The sequence below is a fragment of the Sciurus vulgaris genome, assembly GCF_902686455.1.
Source record: "Sciurus vulgaris genome assembly, chromosome: 6".
In the NCBI taxonomy this organism is placed as follows: Eukaryota; Metazoa; Chordata; class Mammalia; order Rodentia; family Sciuridae; genus Sciurus; species Sciurus vulgaris.
In genome coordinates, this window is record NC_136466.1 from 61,945,256 (window position 1) to 61,960,560 (window position 15,305).

The following is a 15,305-nucleotide window of genomic DNA, read 5'->3' on the forward strand; positions in this document are numbered from 1 at the left end:
TGCCGTGGCCTTCTGCCATGTCAGGGGCATCGTGCACCAAGACCTCAAGCCAGAGAACATCATGGTGGATGCCACAGGCCACATCAAGCTCATCGACTTTGGCTTCAGCACCAGGGTCATGTGTGGCCAGAAACTGAACGAGTTCAGGGGCACTTTGCCCCCGAAATTATCCTGAGGCAAGTGTAGGAGGGCCCCCAGTGGACCCCTGGAACCTGGGCGTCACTCTCTATTTCATGTTAACAGGGAGGCACCCATTTATGGGATGCACCCCTAAGGACATGCTGAGGCACATCATGCTGGGAGCCTACTGCGACCCTCCCCAGGTTTCTCTGGCAGCAGCAATGCTCCTCCACCACATGCTGACCCTGAACCCCTGAAGCAGCTCACAGCCAAGCAGATCCTCCAGCACCCATGGCTGAGGAGGCGAGAGCAGTATTCACCCCATGATTATCCTGGGGCACTCCCCAAACACCCAGACCCACAAATACTGACCAGAATGTTTGATATGGGTTATGATCTGCAGAAGACCTGGGTGTCCCTGGCCAAGAGGAAGTTCAATGCCCCCATGGCTATCTACCTCCTGCTCTAGCACCAGAAAAGCCAGGGAGTGGGCTCCTTCTTCCATGGGAAGCCTGTGCCTCCCAGGAGTAAGCCTCTCCCACGCCCCATGGATCTTCCCCATTCCCCTGTCCTCTCCAAGAGGAGCCCCAGTGAGCCTGTCCTTTGCACCTTCCCCTTGCCGTGAGAGCCTCCACTGCCTGAGAAGGCCAAACAGACAGGGCAGAAGCACCTCAGGAGGGCCAGCCAGCCTCCCATCCATCTCCACTTCCATCTGCAAGAACCCGCACACCTGGTTTACCCTCCCAGCCTGACTGTGGGCAACCCCATGCTATCAGAAAGCTCTGGAAGCTGGTGACCAGGACATTTGCGACCTGTGTGGAAAAAATATGCAGTTGCATTCCACGTGTAAGCTGTAAGGTGGCTCAAACGTAAGAGGACAGAAACCTGCCAGATGACTCAAGTGTGGCTCCAATGAAGGGGAGAGCTAACAAGTCAAAACCAGGGGACAGTCAGAGGACCCTGTGCTCTCTGCATCCTGACACCTTGCCTGGGCATGGGTCATGTGGACTCTGAATAGCTGCAGGAGCAAGATGTGCCAACTACCTCAGGTTCTCTGCAGGGGTTCCAGCCAACAGCGCTTCTGCATCCACCGGACATTAGAGTCTCCTCTGCTCCCACCCGCAGAAGACATCAGAGACTGTTCCCTGGGACATTCCCCTGCCCTGCTCCTCTGCCTTTCTCCCTTGCTTTTGAGATGTTTCTCAATAAATTTGTTTCAGATAAATTGTGGAATAAAATTATGATTCAAAGTGTTTATAATTGCTTTATTTTTTATCACATCAATCTGGAACGATTCAAATGTCCCTTAGCGTCAAGTGGAAAAGCAAACCATGGTATGTCCATAGTGTAAAACGCCTCTCAGCAATAAAATGCACTAGCTTCTGATATAAACGAAAGCATGGATGAAAATCAAGTACTTTATGCTAATGGAAAGAACCCAGATTCAAAAGACTTCATAAGACATGATTCCATTTATATGGCATTCTGGAAAAGAAGAAGATGACTGGATACCAGGAGCTGGAGGTAGAGAGCGGGTGGACTACAGAGAATCCCAGGGAAATTGTTTCTTTGCAGTTCTGACACTTTGAACCCAGGACCTGTGCATGCTAGGCAAGCTCTCTACCAGTGAGCCACAGCCACAGCCAAACAGGGAACTGTTTTTGTTAGGGAACTGTATCTGGATTGTGGTAACATGACTTTATATATTTGTCAAAAATAGCAGAACTGATAGCCAGGTACAGTGGCTCACACCTGTAATTCCAATAACTTGGGAGGCTGAGGACAGAGGATCACTAATTCAAGTTCAGTCTCAACAGCTTATTGAGGCCCTGAGCATGTTAGAGAGACTCTTCTCAAAATAACATATCAACAGGCCTGTGATGTAGGTCAGTGGTAAAGGCACCATTGGTTCAATTCACAGTACAGAAAAAAAGAAGTGGCAGAACTATAGACTCCTTAAGAGTGCATTTTGTACTATAAACTTCAATTAAACACATGAAAAAAATGTAAAGAGCCAAGAATAACCAAGACAATTTTGAAGAAAATGAAAAAATTGGAAGCATTTCTCTACTAGGTATCAAGAAATATTGAAAAAATCATATGGTTAAAATAATTTATATTGGTTCACCAAAAAAATACCTGTGGATACAAAATAGACCTTAAAAACAGGTCTATGTCTATAGGATCTTGGTAAATGATAAAAGGGGTTTGGGGCAGGTCTGTCTTTCCAATAAGAGGATATGAGATTGTTGGTTCACCAGGTTCTCTTGTAAAGTATGATTTATTTCTGCCTAACACCATATACAGAGATCAACTCCCTCACCAAATGTTGTCTGGAGTGTGGACAGCAGGAAATCTCACACACTGCTGGGAGGGCATAAAGTGATGCGATTGGGGACAGTCTTCAACATTATTGGCCTAGAGCGAAAATGTGCATATCCTGTGATCCCACCCATCCCACTCTCTGGCAGGCACACATGCAACAGAAATGTGTGGCCACGTGCACCAAGTCACAGGGCTGCATTTGTCATTGTAGCCCCAAACTAGAAACCACCTGAATCTTCATTAATAATGGAATGGAAAAGTAAAAATTAGTGTTTTCTACAATAGTGCAGCATTAAGACAAGGGAATGAGCAAAAGATCAAGTGGGTGCTTTGGTGACATGGTGGCAAACCTGTCTTGTTCTCTGTAGTGTCATTTCCCTTTCTATGGTATCTAAAGAAAATTGTATTAATGGCCCCAATTTTTTCACTATTTCCAGCATTTGAGCCCTCAGTCATGTGACTTGACAGTTCACCTTGGATGAAAAGGAGGAATCCATCTCTCTGCTTCTTCAATCTGGGCTTGGCCATGTGACACTCCTTGGCCAATAGAATGAGCTGAATATGAGAAGGGTCCATTTGTGTGTGTGGGCCTCAAGAGGCATTGTGTGGTTTTTCTTCCCTTCTCCCACCCCACGACCTGCTTTGGCTTCTTATGTTTCCAAAATCACTATGAGAAAGCCAAGCCCAGATGCCCAGTCTGGCTAAGGTGAACCAGCCACCCCCAGAGCAGTCACTAGTTGCCCTGTGGATGAATGAGTGAGCCCTGCTAATCCACCACCTCAGCTGAATAGCTGAGTTCCACAGACATGGAGAAATCCATGTTCATTGGGATAAGCCACTGTGGTTTTGTGGGGTTGTTTATCTGCGATGCAACAAAAGCTGTCTGTTAGCTCTGTCAAGGACGTGCTTCAGAGAAGGTTGGATTGTGCAAAGCGGAGGCAGGAAGAGAGAGAAGGGCTTCTGGAAATACACGAACAGCAAAGGCAACCAGTAGTTGCACTAGTGGGCCAGTAGCAGTCATGGGACCCAGCTGGGGTGGTGGAAACTGCCCTCCCTTCCCACCCTGTTGGTATTTCACCTCTTTCTCTTTCTTTCTTTCTTTCTTTCTTTCTTTCTTTCTTTCTTTCTTTCTTTCTTTCTTTCTTTCTTTCTTTCTTTCTTTCTTTCTTTCTTTCCTTTATTCTTTCTTTCTCTTTCTTTCTCTTTCTTTCTTTCTTTCTTTCTTTCTTTCTTTCTTTCTTTCTTTCTTTCTTTCTTTCTTTCTTTCTTTTTCTTTCTTTCTTTTTGTTTGTAACACCCATCCTCACTGTAGGATATTCATCCTTAAAGAGGGATATAGGGCCCTATAGTGGAAGCTACCCAAACCCTTCTCCAACCAAAGCCATTCGCAGCAGCAACCACAAGTTATGCATACACTCCTCCTGACATTTGCCTGGTGTCTACACAGCATCCAGTCCAGCCCTCCATCCTTCATTATTTTAAGAAATGATGTCATAAACTATTTATTATATTGGGGTTTGAGTTTCATTTTTTAACAACACATCTTAGAAACCTTTCCAAGTCAGCACACAGAGATCTACCTTGTTTGTTAATTGTATCCATATGAAGAGACCGTCATTCACCTCTCAGTTCCTCTAAGCAATGGACACTTCAGTTCCTTCTGACTTTCCTTATTGTGAACCAGGCTGCACATGAACCTTTGGGTACACGGGCAGTCATTACAGCAGTCGTTCCTAGCAGAGAGATGGCTGGGTCGACGGGTAGGTACTGAAAAACGTGCAGATATTGTTCAACTGTGCTCTGAAAAAGCCCGTGTGGACCTGCACACCCAGAAGTTGTGTGGGAAACTCAGCAGCGCTACATTCTGGTTTATATTGGATATTCTTGGTATTTAGAATTTTTTCTGAAGACTGGAGGTGCAGCTCAGTGGTAGAGCACTTGCTAGGCACCCATGGATGATGTCCTGGGTTCACCCTGGTGCCTCAAAAGCAGCATCAAACTTCCCTGTCTACTGGAAACAGATGTAAGTATGCTGATGTTTTAAATGCTGGATATCCTGGATTAGTGGTAAAATGAATGTTTTTTTCATGTTTATGGTCTATTAGTATTTCTTCTACCAATATCCTTTGTCCATTTGTCATTCTTATTTTCTTTTATTGATTTGTCAGGCACTTAATCTGTTAACCCTGTTGTCATGAATCTTGAAAGGGCTTCCCCCACCCCGCCACTGCTCTTTCCATGTTCCTTTGGCGTCTTCGTTCACACAGAAGCTTCCCCTTGGTGTGTAGTCCATGCTGTTGTCTTTTCCTTGCTGCTGCTGGGTTCCGTGTCCTGCTTAGGAAGCTGCGTCGCTGATCGTTCATGCTGCACTTTCATTTCCATTTTCTCATATCGGCCTGGGTCACAGGGGTTTGCTGAAGGGCACGGGATCTCCACAGCAGAGATGAGGAAAGGAAGGTCAGGGAGGGTCAGTGACTTCTCTGGGGTCACACAGCTACATAGGGGAAGACTAAGAGCCAGAAGCAGATGGTCATGGCCTCAGGCCCAGGAGGGGGTCTCCACTCCCGACCACTCAGGTGCTCTGGTCAACAGCACGTCCTGCACACCTCACCTATCCTGACACCCCCCATACATGCCTCCTATTGCTGGAAGGTTCTGGGGGAATGCCTCCTCACCAGGGGCAGGACACTGCCTGTCCTCCAGCTGCCACGTGGTGGAACACCAGTAGCCCTGCTCTCTGTCCCCATCAGGCCTGCAGCAAGGGGAGGCAGCCCTGTGGTCCCTGGAGGCACCATTCTTCAGTCCCCACTCTCAGGTCCCTTAGCCGTCCTCCTCAACAGGGTCTCTGTGCACAGCTGGTCACCCTCACGCTCAGGAGACCTCCAACAATATGCAGGCTCATGCCGGCCACAAAACTTCTTGTAGTCGGGCACATCTGTGTGGAGCCCCTAAGTGGAGGGTGACACAGGGTGGTAAGTCTGCAAGGGCTTCCAGAGCAGTAGCCTTGGTGCTGTCCTTTAAGAAGCTGAAGGGTAGAGAGGGTGAGGAATGGGTGCACAAGTACAAACACAAGTGAAGAAACCATGGAACTGAGTAACACTGTCTGCTTCTACACAGGGAATGGAAACTGCATGTTGGAAGCCCTGACCATGAGCAGCCTGATCTCAGGACACAGGTGTTGACTCTCTGTATAGATTGTCAGCTTTGTGCTGAAGAATGCCTAATCCCCGGACACACAAATAAAGCTAGAGTGTGTCTGTAAGCATGTACTCAAGCATGCCCTAAGCTTGTCTGTGCGTGTAAACCCACAGAATATATGTTTATAAGCCATGTACATCAGCATGCCCGATTCCCAGGCTTGAGTATAACCCCCCATACATGTGTACAAATAATACACGTGCAATATCTGTGCATGTGTCAAGTGTCATAGTACATGTCTGTAAGCATGTCATTGCAGCATAGCTTTCTGGAAAAATGGGCGAGCACAAAGCCTGAACACACATGCCTGCTCTACAGTGCATACATCTTAGAGGGGTCGCATACGTGCATGAATGTTACACATATAAACAGTCCTAGCAGTGCACAGATGTGTTTGCATGTCTAGCTGCCAATTTTATGAATGTATGCACTTTATGAATGCACTTCATTCACCTGTTTTCCTTAATTTTCAAGAGTTAGGAGGAGACCACTTCTCAAGGCCAATGGACCAGCCTTGCCTGCCCTCCTATTGCCTTAATCCAAGGGTGGGGTGGTGGGCGGAACTAAGCACTCCTGCTTAGGATCACTACTTTATGGCAAAAGCCTGGAGGTAGAAGGGGCCAGCTGGGGGATGGAGGAAAGTGTCCTGGGAAAAGTGTCCTTTAGGTCAATCCTGAAAGATGACTGGCAGTCAGCCTGATGAGCAAGAGTGTCCCAGTCAGCGGGAAAGGCCTGTGCAAAAGCCTTGAGGCAGGGTGGGTTCCAAGAAAGGGAAGGACTCCAGGGTGCTTGGAGCAGAGAGTGCTGGTGCATCTTGGGGTTTGGGATGGGGAGAAAAAGAGGAAGGCAGTGGGAAGGAGTGAGGCTCTCGGGGGAGGCAGAAGCCAGAGCCAGCAGGCTCCCAGGTCCATGTGAGGCTTGGTGCCCCTGTGTACCTAAGCAGACTTAGCGCCCTTGTACGTGTGCACGCCTGTTGTACACTCCGGCCTCCTGTCCCGTGAGTGTGGGTGGGTTTTTAAAGACATCCTTACCTCATCCACCCTCCAGGGCATGCACACATGTCCCTGAGCAAGTGGGCACCTGGGCAGACAGTGTGGACACCCTGACCCGCAGACCAGCTCTGAGTGAAGGCAGAAGTTCGCCTGCAGAGGTGACGCCACGCATCATGACCTGGGCTGAGCTGGCTGTGGGACAGCTCCTCTTTACTCAAAGGACTCCCTGGAGGATGCAGGCTTATTTCCCAGGCCTTGGATGTGTGAGGCTGCTGGAGAGAGAGGAGCAGACAGTGGTGTGGGTCTGTGACCTGGAGAAAAAAGTCCCTTTCTTGGAACCCGCCCTGCCTCAAGGCTTTTGCACAGGCCCTTCCCGCTGACTGGGATCCCTGGGATCAGAAAAAGGCAGGAAGGGGACAGAGGAGGAAGAACCAAGTTCCCAAGGGACATTCAGGTAGCTAGTGAGACAGAGCAAGGGAGATGGTGGAGATGGCCACCTGGTCAGGGTGGCCGCGGAGGGAAGAGGCTGAAGTAATGGGTTAGAGGAGACTCAGGGACATGGGGCCCCATTAACCTTATTAACTTCCATCACTGCCCACTCCTAACTGGGCTCTGGGGTGGAACCAAACTATAGGTGGGGAGCAGGCTCCTTGCTGAGTCTTGATGCATCTGATTGTGGTTGTTCAGCTTGTGGATCACTGGGTTGCAGGTCATGAGTAATGGACTCTTGGTCAGGCATGGAACTTAGAACTCTGACCAACTGTAACAGCCCAACAAGGGCTTAGCCCTCAGGGGCTCATGGTCCCTTAGGAGGCCCAGGCAAAGCACAGGAACCCAGAGAAGTGTTTGCACCAAGCATCAAGCTGGGGCAGAAAGGCCATAATGATGGTGCAGGGACAAAGGCACATGGAAGCCAGAGGGATCTGAACTGGGGGAGGTGACTGAGGGGATGGAGGTTTATAAGAGAGGCTGCAGGTGTGACCCAGAGCAAGAGGCTGAGGGTCTGACATCATAGGCCATCAAGGAATTGGGTGGCTTCTGTTGGGGCTTAATGGGTAGGAAGCGATTTTGATGGTTGCAGCAGAATAGGGGAGGGCATCTACCCACTTCCTGCTTGCTCATGGCCTACTCTGGCCTCTGTCCCCAGCCCTCACCTTCAAGTAGAGGTGATCACGGTCATCCTGGCCTTGGTGGTTCTCAGGATCATCTCCCTCATCATCCTCATCATGCTCTGGAAGAGGGTGAGTCCCATCTGGCCTAGTGGGGAGGGGTTGGTACCCTTGGTCTACATGGCCCCCACCCCATGCTGCAGGATCTAGCAGGAGGGGTCCAGGTGGAATCTTAACAGAGTGTCTGAGCTGCCTCCATCCCCAGCAGCCTGAGCTGACACAGGCCTGATTTAAGCTGTCCAGGGTCCCCTGGCCCTGGTGCCCTCCAACACCAGGTCCTGTTTGTCCCAGTCACCCATGGAGACTCCTATGGATGCATTCAGATCCTCTTAACTAGCTTATAATTGCAATGTTATGTACTGAGATTTCACCACTCTGTAATTCCAAAATGTTAAGATTCCAAACTAGGTTTACTGTCCCCCAGGAGTCTATCATTCTAAGTCCAATCCTGTGATTTCAGCATCCTAAATTTCAGCATTCTAAAGTTCAGTCTTTCTGAGATTCCCTCAAGGATGACCTCATGTGGGGAGTGGCCCTGTCCAGGGCTCCCTGCTCCTCTTTTCACACCTAAGGAGCAGCGGAGGCTCCAAGAAAAGCTGCTAGGTTGTTCTGCTGAGCCAGGATCATGGCCATCCGGTGCTTCTCTACCTGTCACATCCCGATGGCTCCCCTGCCACCCCTCCTCCCATTGGAGCCCCTGGGTCCTATTTCCTGAGCCCATGACAGCCTTCACTTGCTGTGTGACTACAGTTCTGCCCTGCACCTCTTGGGTCTCAAGGTCCTCTTCCCCATCTGTTCTATGAGTCTGTACCTAGTGAGTTCAGGTCCAAAGACCCACTCTGATGCTATATTCCTGGTCCTGGTCCTGGTTCTACAGAGGCCACACTTAGATTTGATGGAAGGTGATTGAATCTGTGAGCTCTGCTGGCCATGAGTATATCTATGTGGACATATGCAGCTACCCTACAATTCCATGTGGGGACCGCCACAGGACCGCTTGTGCTTGGTCAGTCCTGGGAATGCTTGACAGATTGGGGACAAGCTTGACAGATTGGGGACTGCAGGGAAGACTATCTTGGGTCTGGTCTCACCCTGGCTATGACTAGCTATGAGACCTGGGGCTGGTATCCTGCCTTCTATGTCCCCCAGTCTCCCACTCTGCAAAAAACTGAGGTCAAGAGGAGCCTCAGGCACTGTCCAGCATTGAGTCCTATGAGCCTGAGACTTTGCAATAGGACCCTTTATGGCAAGACAGGAAGCACCGAGGACAGGCCCAGTGCCAGCCTGTGCTTCATCTAGTCAGGGAGGCTGAAGGGGTGTGGAGGAGCTGTGCTCCCATGGGGAGGGAGGAGAGCTCCTAGGGACTCAAGAAGAAGGTGAAGATAGAAGGCAGGACTTTGATGAGACACCAGGAAGGTCTGGGAAGTATAGTTGTAAGAGACTTTTTAGGGTGAGAACATTAAGTTCAGAGGGATTTGAGGGAGGTTCACGTTGACCTAAGAGTGGCTCTTCCCCACCCCTGGGTGAGAAGGGGAGAGTACGGCTTCCTGGTGAGCCAGGAACTGAGGCTTCTCTCAGCCCAAGATTCGCCCTCAGCTCTGGGGCCTTCAGGCCAGTGGTGGAGGCCAAGGCTCACAGCCTGAGCCATTCAGAGTTCACCATGAATGTGGCCATCAAGATGCTGAAATGTGAGTCCTGGGTGCCTGCTCCTCCCTCACAGGGGGCCCAACCTCCCCTCTTTCCTCTCCCAGAGTAGCTGGTTTTGATATGCTGGACACAAGGACTGAGGTCACACCAGGAAAGTGTCCTGAGCCTGCCCTCCTCAGCCTCTGCTCCTGCCCTCTCTCAGGCACAGGCTCCCTGTACCAGTCCGGGTGGTCTTGCAGCACAGGGTGGGGCAGAGGAGCCTGGGTAGCTCCCATGGGGCCTCTAAGAAGCCTCAGTGACCAGCTGGACTGAGCCCCTTCCCTGCAGCCACAGCCCGCAGCAGTGAGAAGCAAGCCCTCATGTCAGAGTTGAAGATCATGAGCCACCTGGGGCCCCACCTGAACGTGGTCAACCTGCTGGGGGCCTGCACCAAAGGAGGTAGGAAAGCCACCCCAGGACTCAGGGGAAATGCCCGCTGACCCAGGCTGCCCCCACTCCTGCCTCATCTGTGGACACCAGGACAGTGCAGAGGGCAGGGCCAGGTCCTCCTGCCCAGCACTCTCCCTTCACAGCCCCAGATGGGTGTGGCACTTAGGAGCTCACAGGGTCCTATCTTCATGGCCAAAGGACTCCTCAGGCTTCTAGCCTCGCCAGTTTCCATATCAAAGTGTCCTTGGACATTCGTGTACTTTCACAATATCTTTTGAAAACTGCAATGACTAATAACTCATGTGATACTGAGAGGTAGCACGTTACCCCCACAAACCCTGTTGTAGACCACCAGTGAGTTAATTAGGAGCTGCTTTTCTTTTGATCACAGAAGAAAGTGCCTCTGCCCAACTGTCTGCATTTGAAGCTCTGACTGCAAGTTGACCTGCAAATAGGAAAAAACATCATCGCAATTTTTAGCTGCTTTTGTGACATTTGGGATTTTCTTCAGGATTGTGCAATCAAATCAAAATACAGAAGTATTTTGCATCAATAGGCCAGTTTATATATGCAAGGATCACTCATTTCAAAAGTTGTGTTTTGTTTTTGTTTTTCTTTCTTTCTTTTTGGTACTGGAGATTGAACCCAGTGGCACTTTGCCACTGAGCTTCATCTTTTCATTTTTTATTTCGACACTTTTGATAAGTTGTGAAAGATCTCACCAAATTGCCCAGTCTGACCTTGACTTTGTCATTCTCCTTCCTCACCCTCTAGAGCAGCTGGGATTAGTCATGCTCCACTGTGCCTAGCACTCATTTGAAAACTTTACTTTTTCTTTTTTGTCAATATCTTCACTTTCCACCAGTTGACTTTGTGTAATGCATTAAATTTAAACGTACCCTGTAAACTGATGATAATCTGTTTCCTTCCCTCTCTACATATACGGGGCACCAAAAAAAGCTTTAGTGTGAAAACAGCAGTTGTGCTCTTGTTACCTGCCATGTGACAGAGGTATCCCCTCACTTGTCCTTGTGACAGCCCTTAGAGGTGGGTGCTGGTTCACAGACGGGGAAGGGGAGGCCCAGGGAATCCACGTCACCTGCAGTGGAGGCAGGAGGAGGACCCAGGTTCACAAGGGGCCGACCCTCAGCAGTCAGGCCCACGACCTCTCCCACCTTCAGCTTGTGTATTGGGAAGCCTGAGCCTCCTGGGCTTGTGCCCACACGCCCTCCCCCAGGCCCCATCTACATCATCACCGAGTACTGCCGCTATGGCGACCTGGTGGACTACCTGCACCGCAACAAGCACAGCTTCCTGCAGCACCACTCGGACAAGCACTGCCCGCCCAGTGCAGAGCTCTACAGCAACACCCTGCCCGTGGGGCCGCCCTGCCCAGGTAGGAGGAGGTGGGCACCTGCACAGCCCCTCGCTCCTTGCTCCTGCAGGACAGGGAGCTGGGGCTGTGGGGTGGGGACAGTCACTGTGGGAGCCGGGGCTGTTTCTCGTCAACCCGCCCTAGACCAGGGAAGGACAGGAGTGGTGGGCATAGTGGTGGGATCCGCTGCCCCCTGCTACCTGCCCATGTGCCAGTGTCTAAGACGTTGACATTCTCCTGTCCTCACCAGCATTGACAGATGTCCTTCCCATCTTTAGGCTGCCCACACGGACACACTGGTGTATAGTCCACAACTCTGGTGAACCAAGGCCACAGGCAGAGTTACCAAGGGCACACCTTGCTGCCCACCCTGGGTCATGGCCGGACCCCTGTGGGGTGTGGCTGGTGTGCAGGAGGGCCCCAGACAGGCAGCTCTGTGCCCACCCCTCCTGTGACCTTGTCCTGGGCACTGTGACCTCCCCTGCCTAAGAGCTCTCTGAGGACACTTACTGGGTCTTATGTCATCGTGGCAGCCCCAGTGCCAGCTCAGGGCCATACAGGTGAGTCAGAGGACTGAACCCGTGGTCACTGGGTTATGACAGACTCAAGGACAGTGAGAGAATGAGCGAGAGAAGAAATCCACCAGTGACAGGCCTCTTGGGTCCCCAGGGTGAGCAGGGTAGGGGGAAGGAAGGAGAAGGCCAGTGACCTTCCTGTTATGTTCCTCTTGCCCAGCCATGTGTCCCTGACTGGGGAGAGCAACAGTGGCTACATGGACATGAGCAAGGACGAGTCAGTGGACTACGTGCCCATGCTGGACATGAAAGGAGACGTCACATATGCAGACATTGAGTCCTCCAGCTACATGGCCCCCTATGATAACTACGTTCCCTCTGGTGGGTGGCACAGTGTGCTCACACCTGCACACACTCACACCCCAGCTGTGAAGTGCTCTTTCCAAGCCCTTCACAAACCTAGCCTGGCAGCGATCCTGGAGGAAGAAGGCATTGCACCCATTTCATAGAACTGGAAACTGAGGCTGGACACCTGTTCAAACCTGATATATAATGGGGCCTCAATATGAACCCCTATTTCTGGGTCCAGAGGCATGAACACAGATATGAGGAAGGGGAATTGCTAGGGTGGGGTGGGGCCCTATCTAGCCTCCTGGAACCTGGAAAAGTGATCAGCTCTGAACTGGACCCAGGCTGGTGTCTAGTGTTCCTAAGAAACAAACAGGCAAAACTAAACTTTTTTTTTTTTTTTTTCTTTTGATAGTACTGGGGATTGAACTAGGTGCTATTTACCATTGAGCTACATTCCCAGTTTGGTGTGTCTTTTTTGTTTGTTTGTTTAGAAACAGGGTCTCAAAAAGTTGCTGACTATCTTGCTCAGTTGCTGTTACTGGCTTTGAACTTGTCATCATCTGGCCTCAGCCTCCTGAGTACCTGGGATTACAGGCATGTGACACCATACCCAGCCTAAACTTTTTTTCTGGCCACTGAGGACACTGGTAAAGCAGGAAAGATTTTGCTAGACATAAAGAACCATCCTGCCAGGTGAGAACTTTCAGAAGGTCAGGAGCCACCTGCCTTTGTCATTCAGCCCCACAAGCCAAAAGACAGGGTCCTCAGGGTCACTGGGGTACTTGAGGTGATGTGTGACTCTCTGCTCTTGCCAGCTCCGAAGAGGACCTATCAGGCCACTTTGATCAATGAGTCCCCAGTGCTTATCTATGCAGACCTTGTGGGCTTCAGCTACTAAGTGGCCAATGGCATGGAATTCCTGGCCTCTAAATGTAGGTGTGGTCATGGTGAGCCAGGATGGGGTTATAGGGAGTGGGTCCCCCAGGTGGCAAGAGAACTCCAAGTACCCAGCCTCATCAAACAACTACCTCTCCTCTAGAGGGCAGAAGACTGAAGACCCTCCACCTGGGCATGGAGTGGTTTCCCCAAACGCTTTCCATGGAGGGCTTCCCACAATTCTCCTAAGGTGTCCACTCCTCTCTTCCCTGACCCAGTGTATTCTTCGAGACCTGGCAGCCAGGAACGTGCTCATCTGTGAGGGCAAGCTGGCCAAGATCTGTGACTTTGGCCTGGCTAGAGACATCATGCAGGACTCAAACTACATCTTCAAAGGCAGTGTGAGTACCTACCAGGCCCTGGGGATGGTGGCCATGTCCCCCTGACCCCAGGAACAAGTTCTTTCCTGACTAGATGACTGCATCTCATAGGAGCTCAGCACAGGGCTTCTAGTGGCCTATCCTGCTCATTAATATGGTCATTGCCTGACCAGCTGTGTGTACTCACAGGACCAGGACCAGCTGCAGGGGGACCAGGGAGGGGCAGGAAGGGGGTGTGCAGATCAAATCTGTTGTCCCAGGAGTGATGGGCAGAGGAAGAGGACCAAGTGAAAAAGTAAAACAGATGCATTGGTCACAGGCAGGAGTGGGATGGGTTTACTTAAAATGTGACCACTCTGCCTCCCACCATTTCCCATCTCCCTGCTTCCTGTGAACCCCACAGTGCAGGGGCTCTGGACCCCAGGGATCAAAGGCAGGGGGGAGGAGATCTAGGAAATTCTAGGAAGAACTAGGCTTGGATGTCCCTGGCTCCCCAACCCCTCTTCTCAACCCGGGGGGCTTTTCCTCAGGAACACGGGCTGCCAGGTCCCTAGCTGATGAGGAGGAAGGCTCCCTGCTGTCTGGCAGGAATGGGATGGACCTGGAGCTGTGGGGAGCAGAGCTGGGAGGAGGAGTGAGGCGCTGGCCCTGGAGCTGCTGGACCGCCTCCTGCCGCCCAGGTGCAAGTGGCTGGGAAGTGCCACTGGCCCCCCTGTGCACTCAGTGCTGTTCCTGCCCACAGACCTTCCTGCCTCTGAAGTGGATGGCCCCGGAGAGCATCTTCAACAGCCTCCACACCACCCTGAGCGACGTGTGGTCCTTCGGGATTCTTTTCTGGGAGATCTTCACGTTGGGTGGGCTGCCTCTTCCCTGCCCTCAGGGGCACAGCATGACCTTTCCCTCCACCTCAAACCTAGTGGGACTGTGGGCAGGGCACTGGGAGATGGGTCTGGGGACCTGTGGCTCTCCTGAGCCTGTAGGGGAGCCTATTGGCTCAGCTGTTCCTTGATTCTCTGTCCTGAGGAGTGCCGTGTCTCCCGGGAGCCCAGGAAGGAGCTCTGATTTTCCAATGCCAAGGACACTGCACCCTCGCCCACCAAGACCAGAGTAACTGTCCCTGTGCTGTAGAAGGGGCACCCTGCTCCCTTCCACACCCCTGAGCCTGTGGCTCCCTCACCTCTGCTCCTCGGAGGGTGGCAGCCCTCGCCCGGAGCTGCCCATGGACGAGCAGCTCTAATGCCATCGAGCGAGGTTGCTGCATGGTAACCCTCACCCTCACCCTGCTCACGCTCCCGTGAGAAGTGAGTGGGGCCTCGTGCACGGGGAGATTTTAAAATGAACACAGTGGATACGAGACTCTACCAGTTTCAACCGAAGGGATATATTAGCTCAGAGATCTGGAAAATTCTAGCTGTACCTGGCTCTGGGTTTCATGAGCATCAGGAATCTCTTCTGCCCTGGGCTTTGCTTGCCTCTGTGCCAGCCTCACTGTCAGGCGGGCGGTGCCCACATGGAGGCCGACACTGCGAGCTATGACTTGCACTGCCAAAGTCCCAGAACTGACCGCTGATGGCTCAGCTGGGGTCATATGCCCGCAGGTTCTGCCTCTGAGGCAGGAGGATGAACTCCTCTGGGCTACACCTGGGTCATGATCTCACTGACGTGTTGTCGAATCCAAAGAGCCACATTTTGGGGTGATGCTGGCTGCCATGCCCCCTGACATCCTGGTCCTTGCTCATCTTGTTCTCAAGGGCAGTGGCTGTAGGTCCCAGAGCTGCCCCATGCCACCACCAGAGCCAGAGACCCTGACCGTCTATTCTGCCCCTCCCCAGCTGTGAGATCATGAAGAGGTGCTGGGAAGAGAAGTTTGAGTTTCGGTCCCCCTTCTTTCAGTTGGTGCTCCTTCTCGAGAGGCTGCTTGGCGAGAG

General features: G+C 51.5%; 1 protein-coding gene and 2 long non-coding RNA genes across 3 annotated transcripts in view; 2 read left to right on the plus strand and 1 right to left on the minus strand.

The window, feature by feature from the left end:
• The window catches only part of LOC306663430 (platelet-derived growth factor receptor beta-like), a gene marked incomplete at its 3' end in the record, with an annotated part of 90,171 nt that extends 78,686 nt beyond the window's left edge, over positions 1–11,485 (plus strand). The window contains exons 2-3 of the mRNA XM_079143785.1: positions 9,779–9,889; positions 11,118–11,485. Of these exons, the coding sequence (XP_078999911.1) occupies positions 9,779–9,889; positions 11,118–11,485 (479 nt within the window). The remainder of the gene's footprint in view (positions 1–9,778; positions 9,890–11,117) is intronic.
• LOC306664098 overlaps positions 1–15,305 on the minus strand; it is a 114,589-nt gene that overhangs the window by 96,866 nt on the left and 2,418 nt on the right. The window lies entirely within an intron of this gene.
• On the plus strand, positions 11,570–14,719 carry LOC306664100. The gene is made up of 4 exons (XR_013764643.1): positions 11,570–12,151; positions 12,937–13,068; positions 13,289–13,398; positions 14,120–14,719. It is a non-coding gene; the product is annotated as an uncharacterized lncRNA (long non-coding RNA).